The sequence below is a fragment of the Calidris pugnax genome, unplaced genomic scaffold (genome assembly GCF_001431845.1).
Source record: "Calidris pugnax isolate Ruff unplaced genomic scaffold, ASM143184v1 scaffold41, whole genome shotgun sequence".
Lineage (NCBI taxonomy): Eukaryota > Metazoa > Chordata > Aves > Charadriiformes > Scolopacidae > Calidris > Calidris pugnax.
In genome coordinates, this window is record NW_015094509.1 from 18,011,488 (window position 1) to 18,036,526 (window position 25,039).

Sequence of the window (25,039 nt, forward strand, 5' to 3'; positions counted from 1 at the left end):
ACCGGTGAGATCACAGTTGATAGGGAAACGTGTATTTCTACACTGCTGAGGCTGATGAAGACTCTCAAATACCCAACAAGAATTACCAAAAATCATTACACAATCCTACAAGCTCTGTTTACTGAACATGGAAACAAGGATATTTTGGAGAATTTTGCCCTTTGGTTTTTCTGTCAGATATTTGCAGGCATATCAAGGTCTAGTCATTGTTTATATCTTACTCACAGGCACAAGGACTGGTGGAGACTGTGTTTACAGGCTCGAGTAGTCATTGCATGGTGTGAAAACCAAAAATGACAATTTGCAAAATAGCCCTAGGATGACTTTCCTCCCTACACTTGGCAAGCCTTGGCAAGCCATACAGTACTGCTTTTCCTTTTCCATTCTCTCTAAGCTTTGCCACCATGATTGATGTATCCAGTACAACAAACTGAAATCGTCATGACCTCTGATAACAAGAGAACTGAAACCATCTAGGATCCCAAGCAGAGAAATATTGGACTTTTTTTTTTTTTTACTTCAGATGTCCCCAGATTTATTTAGTACAGTAATGCACAGAAGAGAAAAGTTCTCCTTAATACTAAATTTGGATTAGAAAGAATGCCAGTGGACTCTCACCACTTTTGGCTGAATCAGCCCATGGTTGTAAGTAGGATGTATTAACATGGAGACCAACCACAGGATCTAGGACTCTAAGAATTATTAAAGTTGGCTGTAGATCTGGACACCTTTTGATGAACACTATTTCAGGATGTTGTCTGTACTTCTTATAGTCTATTGACATTTAACTACTAACATCTGAAGAATAAGCAAGTGAAGGTAATACAAATTACCAAGGAAGTACTTGGACTCCAAGGAGGCAATGCACTACACAAAGGTTACCTGGCTACTGCTTATCTCAAAGGAATGGAATCTTTCAGGATTTTCTTTTGTGTCTTCTCAGAGTTTTCTTGTAAAACACTCATGCCCTAGGAAATGTTTGCTTTATGTCTTTTATGTCTGGACAACACTGCCTAGTTTGTTTTTCTCTCTTGCCTGCAGACTTTTCTCTAAGCCTGACTCAATGAGAATTAACATGCACAATAGGCAACGTGCCTCATTAAATCTCCATCAGCAGTGAAGCTGCTTGAAGATTTTTCAATGAAACTGGTTTGATAAATACCGTTTACCAAAACCCAAGCTTTTTGTGCTAGTATATCAGGTTTGATGGATTGCCTGTTAAGGCAGGTTTCCTAGCTCCAGGACAGGATTTCTGGTCCAACATACAAGAAGACATAACTGATTAGCAAACAGCCTTGTAATAAGGCAATATAACCTCAAGGCTCTAGTGCAAACACTGGTTTGAATTATGCAGAGAAAGAATTTGAATCTGGATCTCCTACATTTTAAGTAAGTGCCTTCATTACCAAGTTCCAGGATATATTAAACTTCATTTCTCACTATGTGTTTAGAGGCTTTGTGATTGCCATGGGGGCAGGGGGGGAAAGTAGATTATTTTCTAATGTGGAATGAGAACATTTGTAAATGATCACAGCAATAGTAGGATCAGAAAAATATTCTCTGCTTAGTCCTGGTCAGTGACTGAAGTGGTTAAACAAATTATTTCCTCCCTCACTTACACTTACCCCTCTTTATCCCTGATAAATAACAAAGAAGTCACTGTAAGTCTCTCAGTACTGTGGAACAGATAGCATCATTCACGTCAGTTCAGCAACATTTCCCAAAATGCCGCCTCCAAAGCTAAGTACACCAGCTTCCCACTCCTACGCTCTCTATTCTTGCTCTTACATTGACCTTCTGCTCACAAAATGGAAAGTGAAGAGAAGAAAAAGATAAATAAAACAGATTTACAGTGTACAAGTCAGAGGCACAGTGCCCAACGCAAATCACAGAGGAACAAGTTTATTCCTGGTACAGCTCTATCCATCTATAACCCCTGCTTTCTCTTTCCTCCCCCTCTAGCTGTGGTGTATCCGTTATTAAGGCCACATTTGAGGGCGTTAGTCAGATGCCACTCTTTAGGACAGAGACGACTATTTATTTTTGAAAAGTACCGTATACAGTTTAACAAAAAAGAAAAGTGTTTTGAAAAGTGGGACAGTCTGTGACCAGGCTAGAAAGAAAAAGGGAGAGGAGTCTCTTGACCCCTCTTGGGACTTCGGCCAACATTTCATCCCAGATGAAAGCTTGAAATCAAAGCCTTCCTTCAGCCTTTAAGAAAAGGTATTCACTTTTACATGAGCGCTGCTACTTTTTCTGTCTACCAAAAGGCTGAAACTTTGTAGGGCTAAGGAACTGATACTCTCTTGAATAATGAGGAAAGCATCTCAAAGCTATTATCATAGGAAATACATTTTTTGCCTAGAATGGAAAGCAAACATGCACTCTCACACACTAGGCAGTTCAAAAGCATAGTTCAGCTTTTTAAGTAGCTGTTTTCCTTCATTGTGCAAGAAAACAGAAGTTAACAGAATTCCTGGAAATTCTTCCCTTTCTTTGCTGACAGGCTAACTGGAGTGGTCTGCTGTCCCTGGTTAATGTATTTTCCATGAGAGAAAGTTAGAATCTTTTCTAGGAAGGGATTGCACATGGATGGATATCTGTCACAGCTCCTTCCAAAAGGATATATAGCGGTTCTTCATGCTACCCGTTCCTCCGTCCAGGAGGCCTCATACACCTGGTTTCAAAGTCCCAGCACCCAACCAAAAACCTGACAGCTGCCTCATAAAGATTTGAACCAGAAGCAGCTTCTGGATGAACCAAAGATGACATTGCACTGGGACCTATGCTATACCCCAGTCCTGATATATGGTCTCTCCCAGTTAACAAGGAGAGGAGAAAGGCGGTATGGGAAGAGGTATTGCAGTCATTCCGGCTCATCCTACTCTGTGGCTTCAGTCCTGAAGTCTGCCCTTCTGTACTGTGTCTACCAACATAATCTGGGCTTGGAGCAATTATTGCGGAGCAATCTGTAAGCATAAAACCATCATTTGTCAGTTTCTGGCTCAAACACCTATTGATGACATCAACTTTTCATTCCCTGCTCTGGGAGCTATGGGTACATGGCACCCAAAAGGTGTGAAATAGCACCAGTGACTTCCAGCCACAGCAGACTGGCAGCTCATTTGTTGTCAGTAACGAGCTCCTTGGAGGAAAGCTTTTGTGGAAAAGTCTCTCCACATGTTTTATCGAGTCTACGTTACTCTTCCAGCACAAACCAGCCACAAATATCCTATAGCTAATTAGTACTCACTTGGATACAATACCAAAGTCTTTTGTCTTTTGACTAAGTGAAAAGCTGGGCATGAAGATTCAGCGCCGAAAGGAACAAAAAATGACAAAAGAGATATCCCCATATGTTGAAGAAATTTTCCATGGCAAAAGCAGCTAAACATCTCACAGATAAGAGATAAATTGGAATAAACAGCTGTCAGTGTTAAATAAATATCCTGGATAATGTGCAGGACAGAAATAACTACAGCATCGTCAAACTCCTTTCTTCACTTTATTTAGCTGTTCTTGCATGTAGCTCCCAACTTTGCACTGCTTCAGTTAGTGGAGCATTTATTTTTGAATCAGCTGCATTTGTTAAGACTGTAACAACGAAAGGCATTTCCTGAGAGGCTGCAAGGATGAGCTGCAAGAAAGAACAACAGCTAAGGAAATACGGGACCCTAGTAGTGCTTTTTATCTTCCAAATTCAGATTTTTGCTTTTGATGTTGACAATCGACCTACAACAGATGTCTGCTCGACACACACAATTTTACCTGGACCAAAAGGTGAGGAATATGAGGTTGCTAATTACTGAGACCATTACTGATAAAGGCTGATTTTTAAAAATCAGGAGGATTTTTAAATGGAGGGCTTGTGGCATGGGCTGGGGATGAAAGATGTGAATTATTGCAGGCTGTACAAACATCTAGAGAAGTGGAACTGTGACGGGGAAAAGTGAGGAAGGAAGGAGATTTGATATTGCTTTTGTTTAGTATCAGGAACAGTGTGACGTATTCTCATATAAGTTAGAGTTGTCCTTTTGCATCTTTCTCCAGACACATAAATCTTCTCTTACTTCTTGTATTCATCACATAACCAGTACAGCTAGCAGCCACAAATTGAGTGACTTTGTCTAAAAGTAAGCACCTACTGTGAACTGTTAATGGTTAACTTTGCACCTATAGGTAGAGAGAGATACACAATATTTAAAATGACTGAACTATCATTATTTCCAAATGCTACTTGTAAACACAACTGCTGCGTTCATCAGACCTGATCCAGCAGCTCCTGTTGAATTAAACAGGACTTTCGCTACAGATTTCAGTGAGAACTAGATCAGCTCTGGCATGTGCAGTTCTTTTATCTTTAAAACACTTTGCAAATATCTGAAACCAAATTTTCTGCATTAAGTTACTTTTTGTGTAACACAACTAACGTCAATGGAACTGCCTGGAGGGTACCTCAGCTAAAAATTAGGTCCATGATGTACAAATCTATCTTGCAGTGACAGATCTAAAATATATATTCCGCACCACGGCTGTTGCAGTTCAAACTATTGCTTTCTTTTTAGTAATTCATTGTATTTTTCTATAGGCTACAGACTGTGAGAAAAAAATGCAACTGATTTAAATTTTAAGCAGAAAAAAGATTATCAAGTCAAAAGTATTGCTACAGACTCATTTGTTTTTATGATGGATTATTCAAATGCACGCTGCTTAAAGGACCATTTTTAATCAGCAAGTTAATTTCTTTATGATTACAATCCAAGCTTAAACTTTTGCTGCCACAGCATAAATGCAGAGAGATGTGATGATCCCCAAGGGAGCTAGTGGGAGTTTGTTTAGTTAGTATCTGTATAATGGCAGGCTGGAGAACAAAGTTTGACAGAATTGTGTTTAACAAGTCAGAAGGCTAATGAGGTGGTCTGGTGACAACATGAGAGTAGCTGGAACTCCAGCTGGTTTCTGTGGTCTAGCTTGTATAGAGCTAGACCAGGGAGCGTTTAAAGGTTAGATATTATGGTTCTTTGCAAGCACGATACTGAGAAAGTCAGGATTTAGCCATTACCAGTCCTGCTGCCTCCTGGCTGACACCAAGACACAAGAGGAGCCAAACAGTATATTGGCACGGTCCTCACTACTACTTTAAAATTAGATTACCATGCCCATGACCCATGATTGGTAAAAGGACTATCAAGTAAATCACCTCCAAATTCCTGGGTCACATCCTTTCTAGGTTACCAAATACATTTTGCAGTCTACGTGATATGAACCTGTAGACTAATTTTAGTTCCTGCCAGAGTTTAGCTCATCCAGGACAGTTACAAGCAGCTCTCAGTAGCACTGGTTGTTTTGACTGCCAGTCAGCTGGGCAATGAAAGACTGCGTATGCTGGAGGTGTGAACTACCCCGTTACCCCTCAGGCATCCCTTGCAGTCAAGGATGAAGCATGCTGACCTAATATGGCAGAAGAAAGTCTGTCCTGCTGCCAGTTTTCCTCTATCCATCTTGTGTCTAGGGACTCAGAGCACATGATCCCCAGCCTAGGACCACACCACAGCCACAGGCAACATTTTGCTGCTCAGACTTTAACCCTGACAATGGACAAGCCTCTGACTTTTGTTTTTGTAAGTTTTATTTTCTTTGCTACATTTGTTGTGCCTCTTTGTCCACCGTTCTCTCAAAAACGGGTTTTGACACACCCTGCACAACTTTCATCCCTTACCCCCATCTGCTCAGCATCCTATCTTCTGGCCAAACACAAGACAGAGGTGCTGAGCTTGCACAGTACGTTGGCCAGCCTTTTCTACCACCACAGACCAGATTCCTGTTGTGGCAACTTCCTCCTTCTGTATGAACATGGGAGCATCTAATGGGCCAAAGCACCTAGAAGTGCAAGGACTTAAAAGGTATTCAATAGCTGTAGGACCTCCTACACCGTCCCACCTCACCTATCCCAGTGCAAGACCCAAATTGTCCCACAGGCTAAATCCAGTCTGAGGGCTACAAGTGGGATGGTCGCCAGTGCTATGCAGCAGCAATACTGCTGTTACCATCACACAGCTCAATGGAGAGGAGAAAGCTGAGGGAGAAGTGGGGTTGTTTGGAGAGGCTTAGAACTTACAGCCCTTCATTCCTTGCACTGTTGGAGGTTGCATTACTCAATTCCTCATCTAGGCATTAATAGTTGCTACAGGAGAGAGCACCCAACCTCTCTGCGTGCTCACCCTGAAAATCACCTGTTCAAAAAGGGTTCATTAGTGTTGTGAAATTGGCCACTTCTTGTACAAGCCACATGTAACCTGTCCAAGTTAATTTTAGCAAGCCAAATTCCTCCCCTTCAAAAACATACTATCTGTTATGCTCATACCTGAGATGTCACAAGAGAAGTATGATATGAGCAATGGGATGAAAAGAAAGGGTAATTCCAGGCTGATTATCAGGAAAGTCTTCAAACCGGTTGTGACAGTCCCACCAGCTCCCAAAAAGCACGAGGCAAACCCAGAGGCCTTTGTGTGTAACACAAAGAGCTAGAAAATACCCTGGAAGGATGCAATCTCCCAGGAACAGAGGGAATGCAGTAAATGTCCTGTAAGCCTTTAGCACTGTCTGTCGCAATGACAGAAATCGGTCTGAATTAAACTGCTCAGCATTTAGAAATGAACAGGAGTTTAAGTCTGACCTCTGGTGGTTCTGCCTGATGCAAACCAGGTGCCTTGCCATCCCTCCATCTCTCTGCTGCTTTTCCATTGCTGGTGCAAGCAAATCAAAGTTGAAGTCTGTTTGTAAAGAATTATGCAAAGATATATTCTAAACAGCAACTCCAGAAAATGGGAAAAAGGTATAAGAGAAAAGCAAAAGCTGGCACTGCTCTCCCAGTTTCCTTCTCTGGACAATGCTCAGGTCTCTTCTCGAAAAGAGGGGATAATTTTTAATTAACATAGTCCTAATGCAATAGCTGTCTTGTTCTGCCTTCTGAAAAAGCTTTTGAGGTACACAGCAGCTGGTTTATATAGCAGTTAAAACTAGAAATGTGTGAGGCATTTTCTAGGACCCATATTGAAATGCCCTAGGAAACCAAAAAAGAAACAAATCTGTGCTTTGGATCAAACCAGATTTTCAGTATCTGTAACTAGTGATTTTTGGTGTTTGACTTGAAATATTTGGTAACAGCTTGGTCTTTGCTGGAGTGCTTTGGCACAGGACATCTGAAAACTTACATTAAGTAATGCTGATCCACAGCTGAGTAATGAGGGCAAGCAACAAAGGCCAAGTCCTGTACTCCATCGACTTCTCAGGTCCAAAGAGAACCAGATCAAGAATAAACAAAACAACAAATTTCCAGGGTATCCAAGTGCTTGGCCTAGCAAAATTAGTCATGGCCCTGTTGCTTCCTTTCCACCCTTCCAAGCCTGGAGGCTGGCTGGCTGTTGCTGCTGCTGAGAGAGGACCTGGGTCTGTGGGGAGGCAGCAGCTACTGTGGCGTGAGCAAAAGCACCAGCTGTTGGTCCGTGCTCTAGCAGCATCAGGAGCACCAGGTTCTGCTGCCCTGGGCTCCTCCTTCAACTGGTGTCCCAGCTCTGTCCTTTCTTCCAGCCTGCTCTCACCTGGAGACTGCAAGCTCAGTTTTGTCTAACCTGCACAGGAAATTCTAAGTGGGCTTTTGTCATAGATGAGATGGGATTTGACCTGGTCTGAGTAAATCAATAAGCAACAACATGAGGGTAGAAATAAGCAGAGGGCCCAAAATGTTGACTCCTGAACTCCCATTGAAAGCATGAGCAGCGGGAGGAGATGACTGGGGTGGGGGCTGGCTCTGCAGAAACAAGGCTACAGCTGATTTCACGTGGATTCCTGGGAGCTCAGTGCTTCAGGAGACTGGCTCTAGATCTTGCTCTCTGTCCCAGGCCCCAGCTCAGTTCCTTTGAAATCCATACACAGGAATTTCAAAGGTCTTGAATCAGATCCAGGTTGAGAAACTGGTATGAGATGAAATCCAAAGAATACCGGGAGTTTCCCATACCAATTTAGATGTGAAGTGTTTCCTTATTATTATTTCTGACAAACGGTGCTTATAAACTCCATGACATTGGCTGGTGCCTCAAAATAGCATTTACTGTGGTCTCCAGTACAGCTGTCCGTCTCTCAGCTTTAATTGCACTTACGCAATTACACTCCTGGAAAATCTCAAATTCGCTCAGAAACCAGATATGCTACTATTTCCTTCTGAAAATATAAAATGCCTTACCACATCCTATAGTCTGTTCAAACCTGTAACTAAACTTCCCTCTTAGCACCTCACATTTGATCTGAAGAGCCCTTTAATTTCAACACATAATTCTATTTTTCATGTCTTTTAGACTTCCTTATTTTAGCATATGTTAAGTTTCTGAAGTTTAGCAACCTGAGTTACAAAGCATGCATGTGGGGACTTGAACACATAAATTCAAAAGATACTGGGTCTGTATTTCTTACCAATATGTCACTCTGATACCTCACTGAAACCACTGTAATCCATGGGTCTCTGAGATCACATCAGAATGGCAGGAGAACAGACTGGGAAAATTAAATTGGGCAGACGAAGTAAAAAAAATATCAGGAACAATTTAAATTAATTTAATTAAATTATTTCTGTGCTATTAAAGAAATAATGTATGTCCCAGTCATACACAAAGGCCCAGACTTTCAAATAATACAAGTCAGCAGAGCTTCACTGAGCCTAGTGAGGGCTTGGGTCTTGCTCATCTAATGCAATAGGAGGGCATTCCTACTGAAGTCAGTGAATGATGACATATCCAAGAACGTGTGAGCAAAAGGCTTTATTTATTTATTATTTATTTATTCATGGTGAAATCTGTGGAGCCCTGCGTGTTCCTGCAGGACACCTGGAGCGTGGCTATGGGTGCAGTTGCACACTACAGCTGCACCCATCTGGGAGGGGTTTTGGCCGTCTGACCCTTGGTCCTGCCTTCACCTGGTGCTGGCTCGGCTGTTTACTCACCAGACTTTTCACTGAGCTGATCCAGCTTACTCACTAAAAACGTGTTTGCCTTATGGATATTCCTCTGTTTGGTGAGTTTAATTCCTTCAACACAGGGTGGGAAGAGTGCTCAGCATTAGGCAGAGGGGAGGGGGCGTGCAGGCTAGTGTTGGCGGCTGAAGGGAGGAGGAAGGACAGGGAAGAGGACATCGTGTCAGACAGGCAGATGTCAAGAAACCCTGTCCTCACTAGCCATATATAGCTTGAAAGCAAGAATCCCCACTGCTACGGGAAATTGCTAAGGATCTAAAGGACACTGAAAGTGAAATTAGAGGAAAATTTGAGGCTTTCCATTGACGTAGCTGTGACGTGCTTGTACCCTGGAAAGACAAACTGGGCTGTATTTGCTTATTTCTTGGGAGTCTGCGACTCCCTCTGGCGACAAAACCTCTCAGTAGAGATTGTGCGTGTGCAAGTGCTGCAGAGGTCCACAGTGCTCAGGGTCACTCAGTGTCCGTGGGCCGCAGAGCTAATCCTGTGGCTATCTGCAGGGCTCTTCCAGGAGGGCAAGGCATTCAGTTGCTCCTGAAGGACTCTCAAAGCTTCAGAATCATGCACATATCCTTATCCCTTCAGTTTAAAACTCAGTCCAGGCAGAATCACCTGCACTCGTCAGCCTTTATCTGTGGAGATGGGTAGGGTCCCTACACCACCTGAGGTAGAACTACAAGCATGAAACATGGAGCTCAGCAGAACTGTCCTCCATGATCAGAAGGCAAAAACCACGTAACAGATTTCATACAAAGCCTCTGTGGTGGGACGTTGACAACGCCTAGGAGTGTTAAATGCATCCAAGGCAAGCAGTGCAAATCAGTGCATACTAATCAAGATTAACCATCCTTCCCTCCATCACAGCAAATCAGTCATGCTCCCAGGGCTTCTCAAGGACTTTTTTGACCGGTGGTGGGCTTTTTTCGATTCAGGCTATCTGATGTAGGAGGACAACTGTGCTGTAGCCCAGCATAAGTGGAGTTTCTATCATTTGAAAGGGTGGGTACGCCGTGGAGTGTGAAGGAAGGTATACCTGCAGAAGAGAGGCTGAGAGAGCATTAACATTTCTGCGGTATTTTTGGTCAGGAGACAGAAACTGGAGCTGACTTCAGTCCATGATTTGCCATCAGACCTGGCAAGTGTCTCAGTAAAACCCAGTGTGGACGCAGGGAGTCCCTCAGCAGAATGCCAAGTGAAAAGGCTGCATGACCACAGAGAAACACAGGCATAAGCCCAGCTAGGAATCACCTCCCAGCTTTAGCCTTTAGGCAGCCTGCAGACGTGCTCTCACCCTGATGCAGGGCTGCCTCTGGAGGTAAGGGTGGACTCCATAATCCCCCAAATTACCCCCTGATTCTCCAAGAACCAGAGTCAGCCCTTGATCATAAGACTTGGAGAGTCACTAAACATATGCGAACAATTTAACCTGGAAATTTCCTCTATTAATGAATGCAAACTAGATAAAATACCTACAAAAGATTCAGCAGGGAATTCGAAGTCACTTGAAGGTCAGTAAATTCTTACTAATTAAATTCTTACCAAATGTAACCTCTCAACATTGTGTTATTTAGTGAAACTCCTAAAAAGGCAGAGCCCCTTTCAACTGCGTAAAAATCCTGCTGATTATTAGACCTTCAGCATTTTCCTCAGCTTGTTTATAAGAGAAAGAAGGACTAGGGTTCCCTCTCAATTACAATTAAAATTGTCTAATGGCTCCAAAAGTCATTTACTGTGTATGGCTTCTGCTTTCCTTCTGTCTCACACGGTCCCAAGCTGGAAGAGCCTAGTAATTTATTGTTCCATGTGTTTATTTTAATAGTCTAGTATTTTAAATCTGTGATATAAAAGAAGTGAATCAGCTTGAGGGAATGCTAGCAAGGTTGAGAAATGGTCTTGCTTCAGCTACTGGCTCCAAGTGCTTCACCCATGCTTTAAATTCCAGTGCAGTACATTGTCTGACATCCTTGCAATCACAGCTTTAAGGTGACAATCTGCTACTTAGGTTAAAACTCAACCTGACTCTGTCCCAAGTGTGAAGCTGGACAAAGGAAAGGTTAACCTCTAGGTATAGACTACAAGCACATGAGGTCAGGGATCAGTGGTGGGTTTTTTTTCTGCAAGAAAACTTAAATTGCACAAAGCACAATATTGAAAGTACAAAATTGAAAAAACCCGGTCCAGAGTACTGGCAGGATTTAGATTAATTTTTTTTGGCTTTTTGGATTACAGCAGGATGGCCTGTCCACATGAAGTTCCAGAGGAAAGGCAGAGACACTTACTATAAATTAGAGACGAAGCCAACTCAACCCCTGCCCAAAACAAAATCAACCAAGCTCTTACAATTGCTCCTACTTCGTTGCAAATCATAACGAGACCACAAGGGGGGAGCATAACCCAAGAGTTCACGTTTCTCGACAAAAAAATTGAGATCACACACAACTGCTAAATTGGACACAATTCTTTTATAATGACACCACCATATTATCAAGCACTGGGCTTAATCCAGTCTTAAATTAACAATGAAGTGATATTGCTAATGAATACCGTTTGCTCCTACCCTTGCTTTGTAATGGCCTACCCATTCTCAGCTGCAATATGGGGAGAAAAGCAGGATTTCCCTCCCTTACCAATAGGCAAATTATTATTCTTCTCATTTTCCTAAGTAAGGAAACTAAGGTAGAGTGTGGTAGGTTGCTTTACACCAAGATGAAACAGGTGATAGATCTTACTTCCCTCTCCCTTAGGCTTTTAGAGGGCTTGAGCAAAAATTGGGACTACATAAGGTGTTAGCAATAAAAGTTGAAGCACTCCCTAATCTCTCAAAATCTCCAGAACAAATTTTCCCATGCCTTCTACCCCTTTCATCTGTCACCTCTTAGTCTGATGGCCCATAAAGCACAACCCCTAGCTTCATCTCCAGCAGCCCTTGCGTGAAAAGCTTGCTCTAAAGCCTCTCAGAAAAAGACACTGCAGCTTTCTCTGGCTCAAAATGTTGAAAATAAGACTGGAAGAAAACAAATTTGAAAGTAATCACAGCTTCTCCACTCATATATTGACTTTCTTGCGTTGGCTCTATATCTAAGATTAACTTTCTAAGCAATGTTTCTTACCCCACCAAAAAAAGCATCTTTCTTGCACAGAGGTCTTCCTTCTGCAGCAAACAGCCTCTCTAGAGCCTTTAACCCAACAGAGCAGCCTGCAAGCCACAGAGAATGTAATTAGCTGGTGGTGAGAGCAGCTGGGGTGACAAGCCCTGCTTTGGAAGGTCAGCAGGAATCTTATTTGCTCTCCTGCATGACACGTGCCAAAGAAACTCCCTCAGCAATTTCTGCACCAGACCCAGAGTTACAGCTTGTCTTACAGAAAGGAATTCATTGCACTGGGAAAGGCTGGACATGAAAAGCCTCCTACATCTCCCTTCGCTGCTGGAGAGCAGTGGGTATATTTGTTAAATATCCCCATGTTGCATTTCTAGTCAGGACTCACCCAGCTTTTCCAGCTTTTGCATCACACCCTGCTTCCTTTCTATTATCACACATTTCTCCCCCTGTACGGGTTTTCAGACCGTGGCCAGATCAGCTCTTAACCTTCTCCTGGAATTTCATTTCACAAGCCCTTTGTCAGCCTCTGGGAATATTTTCTGAATTTCTGAAGTACTAAGAAGTGACTTTTACACTTTTCTCAAGGGTTTCATAGATAGGTTTGGAAAGGACAATTTCTTGGTTTCTCAGTTGTAAATGTTGTTAGCACTGAGGTCAACAGCAAAATTAAACCCTGTGTTCTCTGGCTCTGCTGTTTTGATGATCTGTAGACAAGAACCCAGTAAAAGCAGGCATCCTTCCATCAGCTCCAGGCTCAGACACACAGCTTCAGCTGCAGAGTTAAGGAGCTTGGCTTTTGGAAATATATACTGACCCTTCCAGGTCTTTCAAGAACCAGTAATAATAGAGATGTTTAAAACTTTTATTGCTGACTGCTTATAGCCTTTTCCCTTCCTCCTTTGTCCTGTATCATCTGGTGTTAAAAACAAACAAAGCGCCTGAACCAGCACACACACCCCGTGTTGTTTCCTCCTTGTCCATCCCTTTAGCAAATGCTTCCTCCCTCTAATGCAGACTGAAGTTCAGTCCTTTATCTCCTCAGCGTGGACCACTGACAATCCCCCGCAAAGGGTATCATGACTGACACCATAAGTCTGTCCTCCACAAGAGAGTCCCAACACTGAATGGTGTTTTGGCACACAGGGACAGGCTCAGCTCAGTCTCCATAACTGACTTGGAAAGGAGACAAACAGCTAATACTACATTTTACATGCTGCAAGTAATATGCACCACTTCTCATCTGTCATCACCCCACAGAACAGCCCATGATATGCTACCTGTGGCTACAGAAGTAGGAGAAGGTAAATGAGGAATGAGTGGGCACTATTTTTCAGAAAATAAGAATGAGATACAATGAAATGATCGGTCTGAAAGCAACCATGGTGTGGTTTGCGCCCTCAAACCAGGACACGTGAGAAGCTACTGTCTCCGTCGGTACATCATTGACCTCTTTGCCAGACAATACCAATACCATAGGGACAAAAATATAAAGGCATTTAAAAGGCACAAGAATCACTAGTGGCTGTCCACTAGTGGTCTCGATGCAGTGCTAGGCTCAGACAAGCCCATAAATGACCACATGTGAGAGGCTGGAAGTGGCTGCATGGGTCATAGTCACCCTCAGCACCGCTTCCCTGAACACCTTCTGCCAGGGCTGGAGGCACCATCTTCAGGGAGACAGATTATTGGTCTTGTCATGTAATGCTGTCCTTCTGTCCTCACTTCTCTTTTGCTGACATCCAGACAGATTTCCCTTCCTTGGGTCTCCATATACTGAACTGCAGCCTCTTCTGTCTTTCTGGGCTGCAGGCACAGACACAGCTGGCTGCCTCTCACATGTGAGATCCTGGCTTGGCCAAGAGATTGCGGAGCTGCTTCCCACCACATGGCAAGGCTTATTGCAAACAAGGGTAGGGAGCAGGGGGGAGGCTTTGGAAGGCTTCCTGTGTTCAGTGCTGGTCATTTGGTACAGGAGTTGTCATCCCCCCAGCATTTGTCTAGAAAAAAAAAAAAAGAAGAAAGATGTTCTTGGGATTTGGCTCAAAACTAAGAAGACCAGAAAATCAAGTCTAGTTGTGTCTCCAATTTCCTGCATAATGTCAAGTGAAATGATATGTTATCTAAGGAAGGAGATAACATTTCTTTCCTATTAATTTCTGTCTTGTTCCTTTACTCAATGACTATCTCTTACCGTCTCTTATAAGCAAGAGAACTTATACAGTACTATACAGGAACCTGTGTGATAGGGTCTTGCTCTCATTTGGAGAAATCTCTGCACTGCTCTCACAAATGTAATGAATTTACCTCTTATAGATACTCTGTGTTTGACATCTTCAAAATAAAGCATTGGAGTAATTGCAAAATGCTTTGTTATATCAACATAAAAATGTCACCTGTCAAAAACTGAAGGCAAGACTTCTCCCATACTACGTGCTAAGGTCTACGTTAAGATCTATTTCAACATATTTACATTCCTGCCATTCCAAAAGCATATGCATACCTTGAACACAGAGTGACTATGAACAGAGTCATTAGGAACAATTAATAAATTCCTGTTGCCTCCCCTGGCAGTTCTCCCATGTGTGTACAGGTTTCCCAACAGAGGAAGACTGGCTTATTTATCTGCTGTATGGCTAATAGGGCTTAAAGGGCAGGGATAGAAGTTGGTGTTATAACTCTTATGTTGGAACAGCCTCCCTGAAAGGGAAAGTTTTTAGCTTTTCCTAATGATGGTCAGATTATTCAGCTCTTCTTTAGAAATGTATCCCATGGCTACTGTGTCTTCAATGTGAAATAAAAAGAAATGAGTAGAAAAAACACCTGAGAACTTTATTTTCTGGGGTTGTATAGTTGTACTTACTGCACTGAGAGAAATGTACCATGATGCTTTGTTTTCTATTTTTTGGAAGGGGATGAAGGTGAAAAAGGAGATAGAGGAGAAGTGGGCAAACAAGGGAAGGTTGGGCCAAAAGGACCAAAAGGTATTTATGACCGTTTGTTGGCTATTACTGGTATGTGAATATCATTATACACCACCTTACTGGTGCATATGATCATTGATGTTTAATGCTTTTCATTCCTGTTGCATCAGTAGATTTCACAATCCTGTCAAACATTAATCAGTGAACCTAACAATATTCAGAGAGCTTGGTGCAATTCCTACCGATACTTAAGACGGGTATATATAGCAATAAACTTAGAGTCATGTAATAATCTAGTATATTTATTGCTGCTCTCCTAAATGGCTGTCATAAGTGAGATCCAAAAGGCTCAGATCAAATGTATTACCCAGATCATATGTATAATCAGAAAGATTACTGTTCTCTTACTGAAATGATCCTCTATTTGAAACTGAATTTTGAGAGTTACTTCCTACTAATACATCAGGATGCTCAACAAAATTCTGTCTCAGCCAGTTGTCCCTATTTTGCAGAAAAGCAAATGAAGGTACACACTGAGAAACAAAGTTCCTCTGATCAAACAGCATCTGAGCTGAGAACAAGGAGTCACAGAGGTGTCAGGACTCAGCCCTATTAAACATTTCCCATATCCACACAGTGAGCTGGGCAGAGCATTCTGAGGCACCAGATGTGATGATGTCAGCCTTGTTTGCATACTCTAACGCAAAAGCTTAATTTGTCGTTAGAGTTTAATGATAATGCATATCCATGTTCTTTCTTCCTTGACAGTAAGACTGATCAGGAAAATTTTTACTTTTATAGAGACTTTAAAGTCATCCTGTTATTATTGTTATAATAATAAAAAAAATATTCCATATTCAAGTGCATTTGTATGACTTTGCTTCTTACATTAAAAAGAAGATCAGATAAGATAAAAGGGAATCAGGTAACCAACCCTTTAGGAAGCATCTTAATGATGTTAGTGTGCACACTGAGACTCCCTAAATTGGGCTGTCATCATTAGCCAGCTATTTCAGACACACTATTAATCAATTAAAAAGGCATCCATTATTTTGGTGCTCAGAGGACTGGGAAAGCACAGACAGCAAAACTAGTAGCTCCCTATTTGCAGTCCTGCTTTGAGAAGGATTCCCAGCAAAGCCACAAGGACTTTACCTCAAGAAAGAAGGAAAGGCTTTTGTCTGGGGTGAATTAAAAAAAAAACAAACCCAAGAAAAAATAAAACCTGCTGTCAGCCTAGCTTGGCCGTGAAGTAAAAACAATATTTGAATACTCACTAGCAGTTTTAGTTTGCATTTTCTGTAAAATAAAAAAGTTTTTATGCCCATGATGTTTCTGGGCATTTGAACAGGAAGTTCTACTAAGGAGCCTTGCAACGTCCCACTGTTGTACCCTACAGCAGCAGAGATCTGTGCTGTCCTCCAGCCATCTTCAGGGCTCCACTCATTTTGGCTTTGCCACACTATGGACTGGCCACGCTCAGGAAAAAGAGCAGCAGTAGAGACCTAAATAGCGCCTTGGGAGAGAAATGACAGAAACCATCCACACTTTTTTCCTCTTATTTCTTCTCTCAGGAAACAAAGGACCTGTGGGAGATATTGGTGACCAGGGAATGCTTGGGAAAATTGGTCCTATTGGTGGAAAAGGTAAGCTCTGGTCAGGGAATTTTCTTGTTTTTTCCCTCAAGGCAAATATGTGTTTTGTGAGAGTTCCAGGTATGGAGTAATATCAAATAACAGCTGCAACCAATGCTCCCCAAGTAAAGTTATGCATAAAGATAGATGATGACAGTTAACTGAGATATTCTTGTTTTATTTCCCATGTGCAATATACTTATTTGGCTGAAATAATTTGCTTTATGAGTTAAGAAATCAATCATATTTGATGGTAAAAAAGGTAGGGAGAAATCTGGCCCTTGTGAAGTAAATTCTCTGAATGCTCTAACGGAGAAAGCCAAATTTGTGCCTCTGCTTTGGACGCTGAGGGCCCAGGTCAATATTCTGCTGCTGCTCGGGATGTCACACCTTGTCACCTGCACTGCTGTGGGAGAGATGAGCAAGCAACACACAGGACAGCTAGGTAAGGAAAGGATTTTAGGAGTTTTAAGAAAGCACTTGCATAACGAGGGACAAATACTCCTTGCAAATCAACAGTCCAAATATACCTGGACAATGATTTCATGAAATTATGCTCTGGTTGCCTGAGAAGAGGCTCAGACATTCCTTTCCGGTATTCCTAGAGAGCTACTTAAGAAGGAATATCACTTCTGCCACAAGGAGACCTGCCTTAAAAGCCAGGCAGGGACTCCACCATCCCCAGGGGAACTCTGTGGTCTCTAACCAGCACATGAACTCAGGCATGTGGGTGAGTGGGTGGAACGATCTCTCCTGGGAGCTTCTCAAGCCAATGTTTTAAATAAAGCTGTGATGGCCTCTAGCCAGCCTCAGTATCAGAAAAGAACAAAAGAATTTGGCCTGAGGGACTAACTTTCAGAAGTACCTAGACAACTGCAAACACAGTTATCTCTTAAAATGTCTTCAACCACCAAAGGAGACTAGAATTTAAGAATCCCACAAATTGCTTATCTTTATCTGCAGTAAACCAATGCTCTGAGCCCTTAAATCAAGCTCTCTCTCAACCTGAATGTACAGTTTATTGTACCCTTCTAGTTTTTGTCATTTTCTTTCTATATTTGCAGAAGCAAAGGTCACTGTTAAAATCTACCATTAAACATTCAAGTTCTTAATGAAGCAACGCTGAAATTTCAGCTTATAAGTGTGCAGTGTCAAACAGAGCAAACTAAAATGACAGCCAATTCCTATTTTCTTTTTAAAACCCACAGCCATATAAAGGAAAAAGCATATCAAAACACGGCCATCAAAGAAAGGCAAAGCAAGCATTAGCAGTTTTTGACCTTTGAAGGCTTTAATTCATAAAGAAAGAGCTGACATGAATTTCAGATGAAGTCCAGCTGCTCCTGATCTGATCCAAATTACAGCTGAGATTTTTTAAAAAGCTGGTCATCTCCACTTACATAGTAGCACAACATTTGGAAAAGTATTTCTATATTTTTTTATGATTTATAGAAGAAGGGGAAAGCAGTTGGATGACAATAAGTCACATTTCCATAAACTGTCTGTGAAATGAAACGCTGCTCCTTACTGACCTCGTTTCGTGCAGGTGCCAACTGCTGCCCGCACACGGAACCTCTTGCACACGTGAATTCAGTGCCTTAGTGCACATCAGCCTCATCTGGTGCCTCGTCCCATCACGGGGCTCCTGAACCCAGGGAAGGGCTCTGTCCTGCAAGGCAATGAAAAAACCCAGGTGTTACATCCCACAGATTTCTTGAGTGCTTTCAGCCTCTCAGGATCATTGTGCAATTTATATTTAAAGCAAGTGGTACCAGGAACCAGCAGCGCAACAGATGCCTGTGTTATCAGTGGGTTAGTTATTAAAGGGTTCTCCTTATTTTCATACACTGGAATTAATCACACTTTGTTTGACTTGGCACATCTGCCAGTACAATACATCAGAAGCATACCGTTAATATATTATTAAACAGGTTTTTCAAATATGCTCCCCTGACATGTGCACTGTCTGAGATCTGATCTTATATTTTCCTCTTTATTCAGGTGATAAAGGAGCCAAAGGCTTATCAGGAGTTTCTGGAAAAAAGGGAAAAGCAGGTATGCTATGCATCCTTCTCTGCAGAATGGTCAAGTCTCCCGGGTCTTCGATTTCAGGGTTGGTTTGTCTGGAGTTTGATAACATTTTGAAGTCCATGGACAAATTTGAGAATAGACAAAACAAACATGAAGAGACCGAAAAAGTTTTGTTTAGGAAAATGAAGGCTTGGGTAGGGACAGGACTGATGCCTATGAAAATACCAACATACACAAATATGGACAACAGTTACCCAAATTAATGGGCAATGTTTGATGTCATAAAAAGTAACACATAGACGGGACAGCAGTACATTTACATTGAAAAGTAGAAGAGTTTCTCAATACCAAAGCAATGAAGTCGTCTAACAGTTTCCTAATAAGAGCAAGGGGACAAAAAATAAGTGACTGTAGACAGAGCATAATTTGTTGTCAAATGCATGCAATGTATTTGCTTACAGAAGGAGAATTGAATCTGATGACCCAGAAAGTTCTTCTCAGTCCTAATAACCTTGAATGCTTTCCCACCTTGAATGTACAGTTGTGTTCATTTTTAAGAGATTTCATATGCAATGCCAGTTTAGTTCTTAATGGGAAACCATCAGCAACAAATTTGTTTCCTAACAGAGGAACAACAAAACCACCGAGCCAAATTTCAGTTTACCAACAAAACTGACACTTCGGTGCTTGAAATCTATTGATTATTTGAGTTGTTATCAACTTCTGCTGTACCACAGCTGCATGCAGCAGTTCACTAATATGGTCCTTCTACCAAAGTTTTGCCAGTCCCATCTCTCTGCATACTCACAAAACACCTTCACTGAGAAAAGAGCTGTTTTTCATTTCCTGGAGGCTCTTGTTCCTGTTAAAAGGCCAGGGAACCAGTGCTGTTTACAGATACAAAGGCAGACCTTTGGCATTTAGTTGTAACACTGTAGGCAACACCATGACAAGCCACATCTCCGCAGCTAGATGGAATCGATGATGAGAGGGGCAGAGGATGGGCAAATCCTACACTGATATGGGTGGAAGGAAGATGGCAAACTCTTCCATTCATATTTTTTAAGGTAGGGAACTTTAAGCCAGTTATCAAGGGAGTGAACAGAGCCGAAATATTAACTGCTTTGGTCAACAGAAATATAACCGGCAGGGCAGAATGAGACTGGCTCTCCACAAGTGGAGGCCAACTCTTCAGAAGGTTTGGAAATGGGCTATAACTGACCCTACAGACACACACACACACACAAATGCTTCTAAACAGATAAATCCTCTGTCCTTTGCATTGCATCAGGCACGGTCTGTGACTGTGGAAGATACCGCAGAGTTGTTGGACAAATGACTATCAATGTTGCTCGACTTAACACATCTATCAAGTTTCTAAAGAACGGTAAGAATCATTATGCATGAGGTGATCTATCTGGCTCCTATAACATTTATCATTGCTATTCTTCTACCATTGCTCCTCTATGGCAGCATCCATAGATGACGCAGAGAGAGGGTCACACACAGAAAAGTCTTACACCTGTAAGGATATAAACAGCAGATAAATAAAAGCAAAAATAATACAGAGATGATCAACAATACAACATAAAGAATCATCAAAAGCACAAGGCACAGCTTGCTAACCAGCTCTGCACAGTCAGTCGGCTGCTCAGCACCCACTCAGGCAATGAAAGGAAAATGTTTGTGCCAATCTGCTCCAGAAAGAGGGCAAAAAGCAAGAGGAACCCCTTGATCCTTTTGCTGCACAGGAAGGCTTCAGACATGGCACTCCTAGTGCTCCCCTCAGTGTGAGCACCATTGTCTGGTAACAAGGGACCAACACATGGGTTATAAGACGCCAGGGAGCCAGGTTCACAGATGGCACTGGCAGGTGGACTGTGCAAACTGCCCTCACTGCAAGGAAGCATTATTTTCAGAAGGCTCCACCACTAGGACTAGACTAAGTCTGTATCAGTGAAAGAAACGTGTTTGAGACTCTCCTCTGGGACTGTGGACAACCAGCACAGAACAGCCCTCATCTGTAATATGAAATCCTACAAAACTGAATGCCACATTATCAGGAGTGTCCCTCTACTAACTCCTAAACTGTGCCTGGGGTAACTCCTGAATTGTTTGGGAGAATGTTAGTTGCCCCAGGCCAAAGCTCTGCTCAGGACTATTCCAGCAATCCATCAGCAGGGACAATCAGCTTCCAGCTGCCCAGGCACGCGCCTTGGCACTGATTAATTCTCTAGGATATACTCTGGTTGAGAAGTTTGTCTTTTAAAGCTGCTGAGCAGCCACAGTCTTGTTCCTAGTCAATGCCACATAGCAGCTACAGCAGCTCTGAATACCAGGCTGTATTTAAAATGTCTTGTTTTAGTAATCACATTGATTTTTCTCTACATGGAAGGGACCTGAAAAGCTATTTATACCCCTGTGTTTCTATCTCAGGGCATTCTTTCACAATCTGTATTCAAAAACATCGAAAGCAACAGGAGCAATTCAGAATCAGACATTGCTATTTGTCCATTTAGCATGCCTTAATTTGATTACTACTAGATATCCGTGAAGTAAAACTTAGGTGTCACAGGAGACACACGCCAATCAGGACTGAATAGTTCTTGTCCTAATGTGTGCAAGGTGCTTGTCAGTCCCGTTAGTAGCATCAGTCTCTGATCATGTTCTCATCATTCATCACAAACTCAGTGATGGAAATACTTTTCCTCTCTCCCTTTTATTAATTCTAATGTAAAAATCATCTCATTGTCATACTGTTGATATGTCATTAAGCAATTTTTTTTCCCCCCCTTTAAAGTTATAGCAGGTATCAGGGAGACAGACGAGAAATTCTACTACATCGTGAAAGAAGAGAAGAATTACAGAGAAGCCTTGATCCACTGCAGGGACAGGGGAGGAACACTGGCCATGCCTAAAGATGAGGCAACCAATGCCCTGATTGCTGACTACATCTCCAACAGTGGCCTCTTCCGAGCCTTCATTGGGCTAAACGACATGGAAAAAGAAGGACAGTTTGTGTACGCAGACAGCAGCCCACTGCAGAACTACAGCAACTGGAAGGAAGGAGAGCCTCATGACCCAGCTGGCCGCGAGGACTGTGTGGAAATGCTCAGCACGGGAGAGTGGAATGACTCTGAGTGCCAAGTCACCATCTACTTTGTCTGTGAATTCCTCAAGAAGAGGAAATAAGTGCCACAGAACATGCCTGGCACCTGCTGTACATACAACAACCCCTCCTCATTCATCCACTGTAGAGCGAGCAGACAACCAAGCACAGAGCTCACTCCAGCCTTCACCTCACCGACAGCAAGAGTAATTACTGTTAAGGTGGCAGTGACCATAAAGCCAGCACAGGTCTGCAGGGAGCACCCAGCCAGTTGTGAATTTTTATTTCATTTTTGTGTGTAATTTTGGGTGGGCATGTCTATGTGTAATTTAGGGGCAAATTCAGAGCACACAGAGGTGAATGTGATTTCACTAATGCCAGAAATAGTAAACTCACTGGTGTATTACTTACTGATGTGCTTCACAAAGTTCACAGACGGAAAGAGTATGATGTTTACTCCTCTTTGACCTGTAAAGGAAGTCCCAGAAATTTCCCTGGTGAATTCAGAGCTGGAAGAAAAAAATTTTAGTTTCTCTTGAAAAGACCCTTCTTTGATTTGAATGATAGAATACTTTAAGTTGGAAGGGATCACTGGAAGTCATCTGGTGGAATCTTCTGTACAAAGCAGGGACAACTTCAAACTTAGAAGGTGTCATACCCTCTTCATTTGGCTGTGCAATTACACTGCCTGTTGTACAGGGAAGGAGTCACCTCTGCTCCCCCTCCATGGTCCATCAGGCTGGTCTGGGGTGTGAGGAATTAATTTAGCAATGGCACTTCTGCATGCATGTCTGCCCAAATTTTAGGCAACCTGAGAATAGATGGAGCAGTTCCAGCCTCTGATGTCCCAAAAAATCTGTGGAAAATGTAGAAAACTCTAGCACAAAGAGAAGAGTGCAAGGGAAGCAACACCATTGCTGTAGGCTGTACAGGCACATGTAGCCTCAGTTGCAATAACGTGCATTGCTCATTTAAGAAGTGATTCTAGGAACGCGTTAACTCCCTAACTCAGTAGCCAATGAAGTCTGATGTCTAATGCTAAAATCACCTGCACCTTTGTGACACAGGAAGAAGCTACAGAATAGGCTTTATCCCCCAAGAACCCAGATTCAGGTGTGGTTGAGCAACTTAGTCACGCACATCAGCAGGACTCTCCACAAATGATGAGCAGTTAAGCATGAAGGCTTCACTGTCACTGCCCAGCTACTCAGATCTCCGTGTCAGTATGCCCATCATGGATCACATTTTCCTATCTTTGATAATACTGAAGGAGCTCTTTTATTAAGACACAGCAACTATTTTGCCTTCAGAAGTAAGCCTGTTCTTAGTCATGGTTCACCCTTCCTCACAGCAGGAGATGTCAGGAAAAACCCTAGGGTTCCTGCAATGAAGGTCTATAGATTTTATTTTCCACTTGATACTAAAAATGAAGGAATGATATCTGGAGGTTAAGGAGAATGCTAGACACTAGGCACAGTGCAGCAACGTACCCTGCAGGTCACTTTGAACACCAGTTGCACATAGTCTTCCTCTGGGTATGTGAAGGGCTGGAGATGCAGAGGGTCAGGTCCACCTCTCCTTTCTACTGCTGTGCAAAGCACTGCAATGGCAACTAGCCAACAGCCATACTGCCTCAACCTCACCCTCAACAGGAAAATCCTCCAAACCATTTAGCTCATTGTTAGTTTGACTCCAAGCTCATCTCTGAGCAATGACCAACGCAGCAGCATCCCAGGAGACTCCATGACTCAGAACCATTCTTGTAATCCAGTTTCTTTGCTACTTGTTCCTCCAGAAAACCAATTGTTGCTACCAGCAGTAAATTACTTATGTTGCTACACACCCTCCAGGGAACTATTCAGACCAGTGAATGAAGGGGTGGGACCACATTTCTTTTCATTACTCCCCTACTACGCTATGAGAGTATTTGGGCAAACAGGTTCACTCAGCACAACATAACTCCTCCTGAATTGTTCCCTTCCTGGGAAATGATATTGCCCAAAAATTAAGCAGAATTACACTTTTTTAGGATCTATAGTAATAAACTCATTCAGTTAAACACTTTGGTTTTAGAATCATTAATGGGTAATGATAAAAAATTGGACTAATTCAAGGCAAAGTTTCTTGAGGAAAAGCAATGCCTTTTAGAAGTTCAAGCCCAGGGCTGCTAGCCTCACTCACACCAGGTTAGCTCTTACTAGTCCTACAGAAGTGGCATAACAACATCCCTGTGGGTAGGCACAATCACACTGATACCTTCTCCATCCCTTATCTTTACTTCTGACCCAAAAAGTCACCAACATATGCTTTCCAGACTGGGGGTCCAAGTTCTGGAACCCTCAGGCCATACCAAGACCACTGGCTGACAAAATCCAGAGGTGTCCCTAATGCTACAATCATCATGAACAGGTCATTTTTCTTTAGGAGGAAACTCAGAGCTGGAATAAAGCGAAAGAGCAGCAATACTCTGCTGCAGGACCAAGCTCTGCTTGAGAATGGACCAGGCACTTTCTTTCACGTACAAAATCAGGGAATACATGTCTAAGTTGAAACTCTGGTCTCTTTTAGGAAGGAATGAGTGTCACAGTCTCTGGATGCGTGGCTGAGGGAAGTGAGTGAGTAACCTGTATTGGGTTTCTGCAGCGGAAAGACGGGAATGGCCCGTTTCCTCCATCCTCTGCCTCTCCTACCACACCAGCTTCAACCTTTCTTAAACAGAAAAAATAAACAAAACCAATCCTTTTACCCACTATGTAACTTTGGGCAAGGCTATGCCAGTTGGAACAAGCAGACCTGGGGTGGCTGTTCCTTTGCTAACTACAGAAGAGGGGCAGGAGAGGAGCACAGCACAGATGTTTGACCTGGCCAGGCATAAGTGAGATCAGGTGTTCATGCAACCCCTTCCTGAAGCACTGGGTCCTGGTTAATAAATTCTGCCAAGAAGCCTACCTCAGAGGCCAAGCCAAATAAAAGAGGCTATCCCGCACAGGAAACCTGGCAGGTAGGTCCATACAACTCTGCACCATGCCATGCAGACACAAGCTTGAGCCTGCACTAACTCAAATACTATAGCTGTGTTTTGCAGTGAAAAATATTCATGATATAATTAAGAATTGGGGCTGTATCACAGGTTTCACTGCTAGCCAATGAAAATTCACTGTGGTGGGTAAAGTACCTTTGGTTTCTACATGAAATGGATGGAGCCAGGAGCACAGGAA

The 25,039-nt window shown here is 42.6% G+C and overlaps 1 protein-coding gene across 2 annotated transcripts; it reads left to right on the forward strand.

The window, feature by feature from the left end:
• Positions 1-3,201: 3,201 nt before the first annotated feature.
• Positions 3,202-23,882, forward strand: COLEC10 (collectin subfamily member 10). 2 transcript variants are annotated; one of them, XM_014965608.1, is made up of 6 exons: positions 3,202-3,780; positions 15,036-15,107; positions 16,622-16,693; positions 18,683-18,736; positions 20,004-20,099; positions 21,513-23,882. In XM_014965608.1, exons 1-6 carry the CDS (start codon positions 3,633-3,635, stop codon positions 21,902-21,904), a joined length of 834 nt encoding a protein of 277 aa, XP_014821094.1. In that variant the 5' UTR covers positions 3,202-3,632; the 3' UTR covers positions 21,905-23,882. The 2 variants fall into 2 exon arrangements, with proteins under 2 accessions (XP_014821094.1, XP_014821095.1); XM_014965609.1 differs by having other exon boundaries at positions 3,698-3,780; positions 15,032-15,107.
• Positions 23,883-25,039: the final 1,157 nt, after the last annotated feature.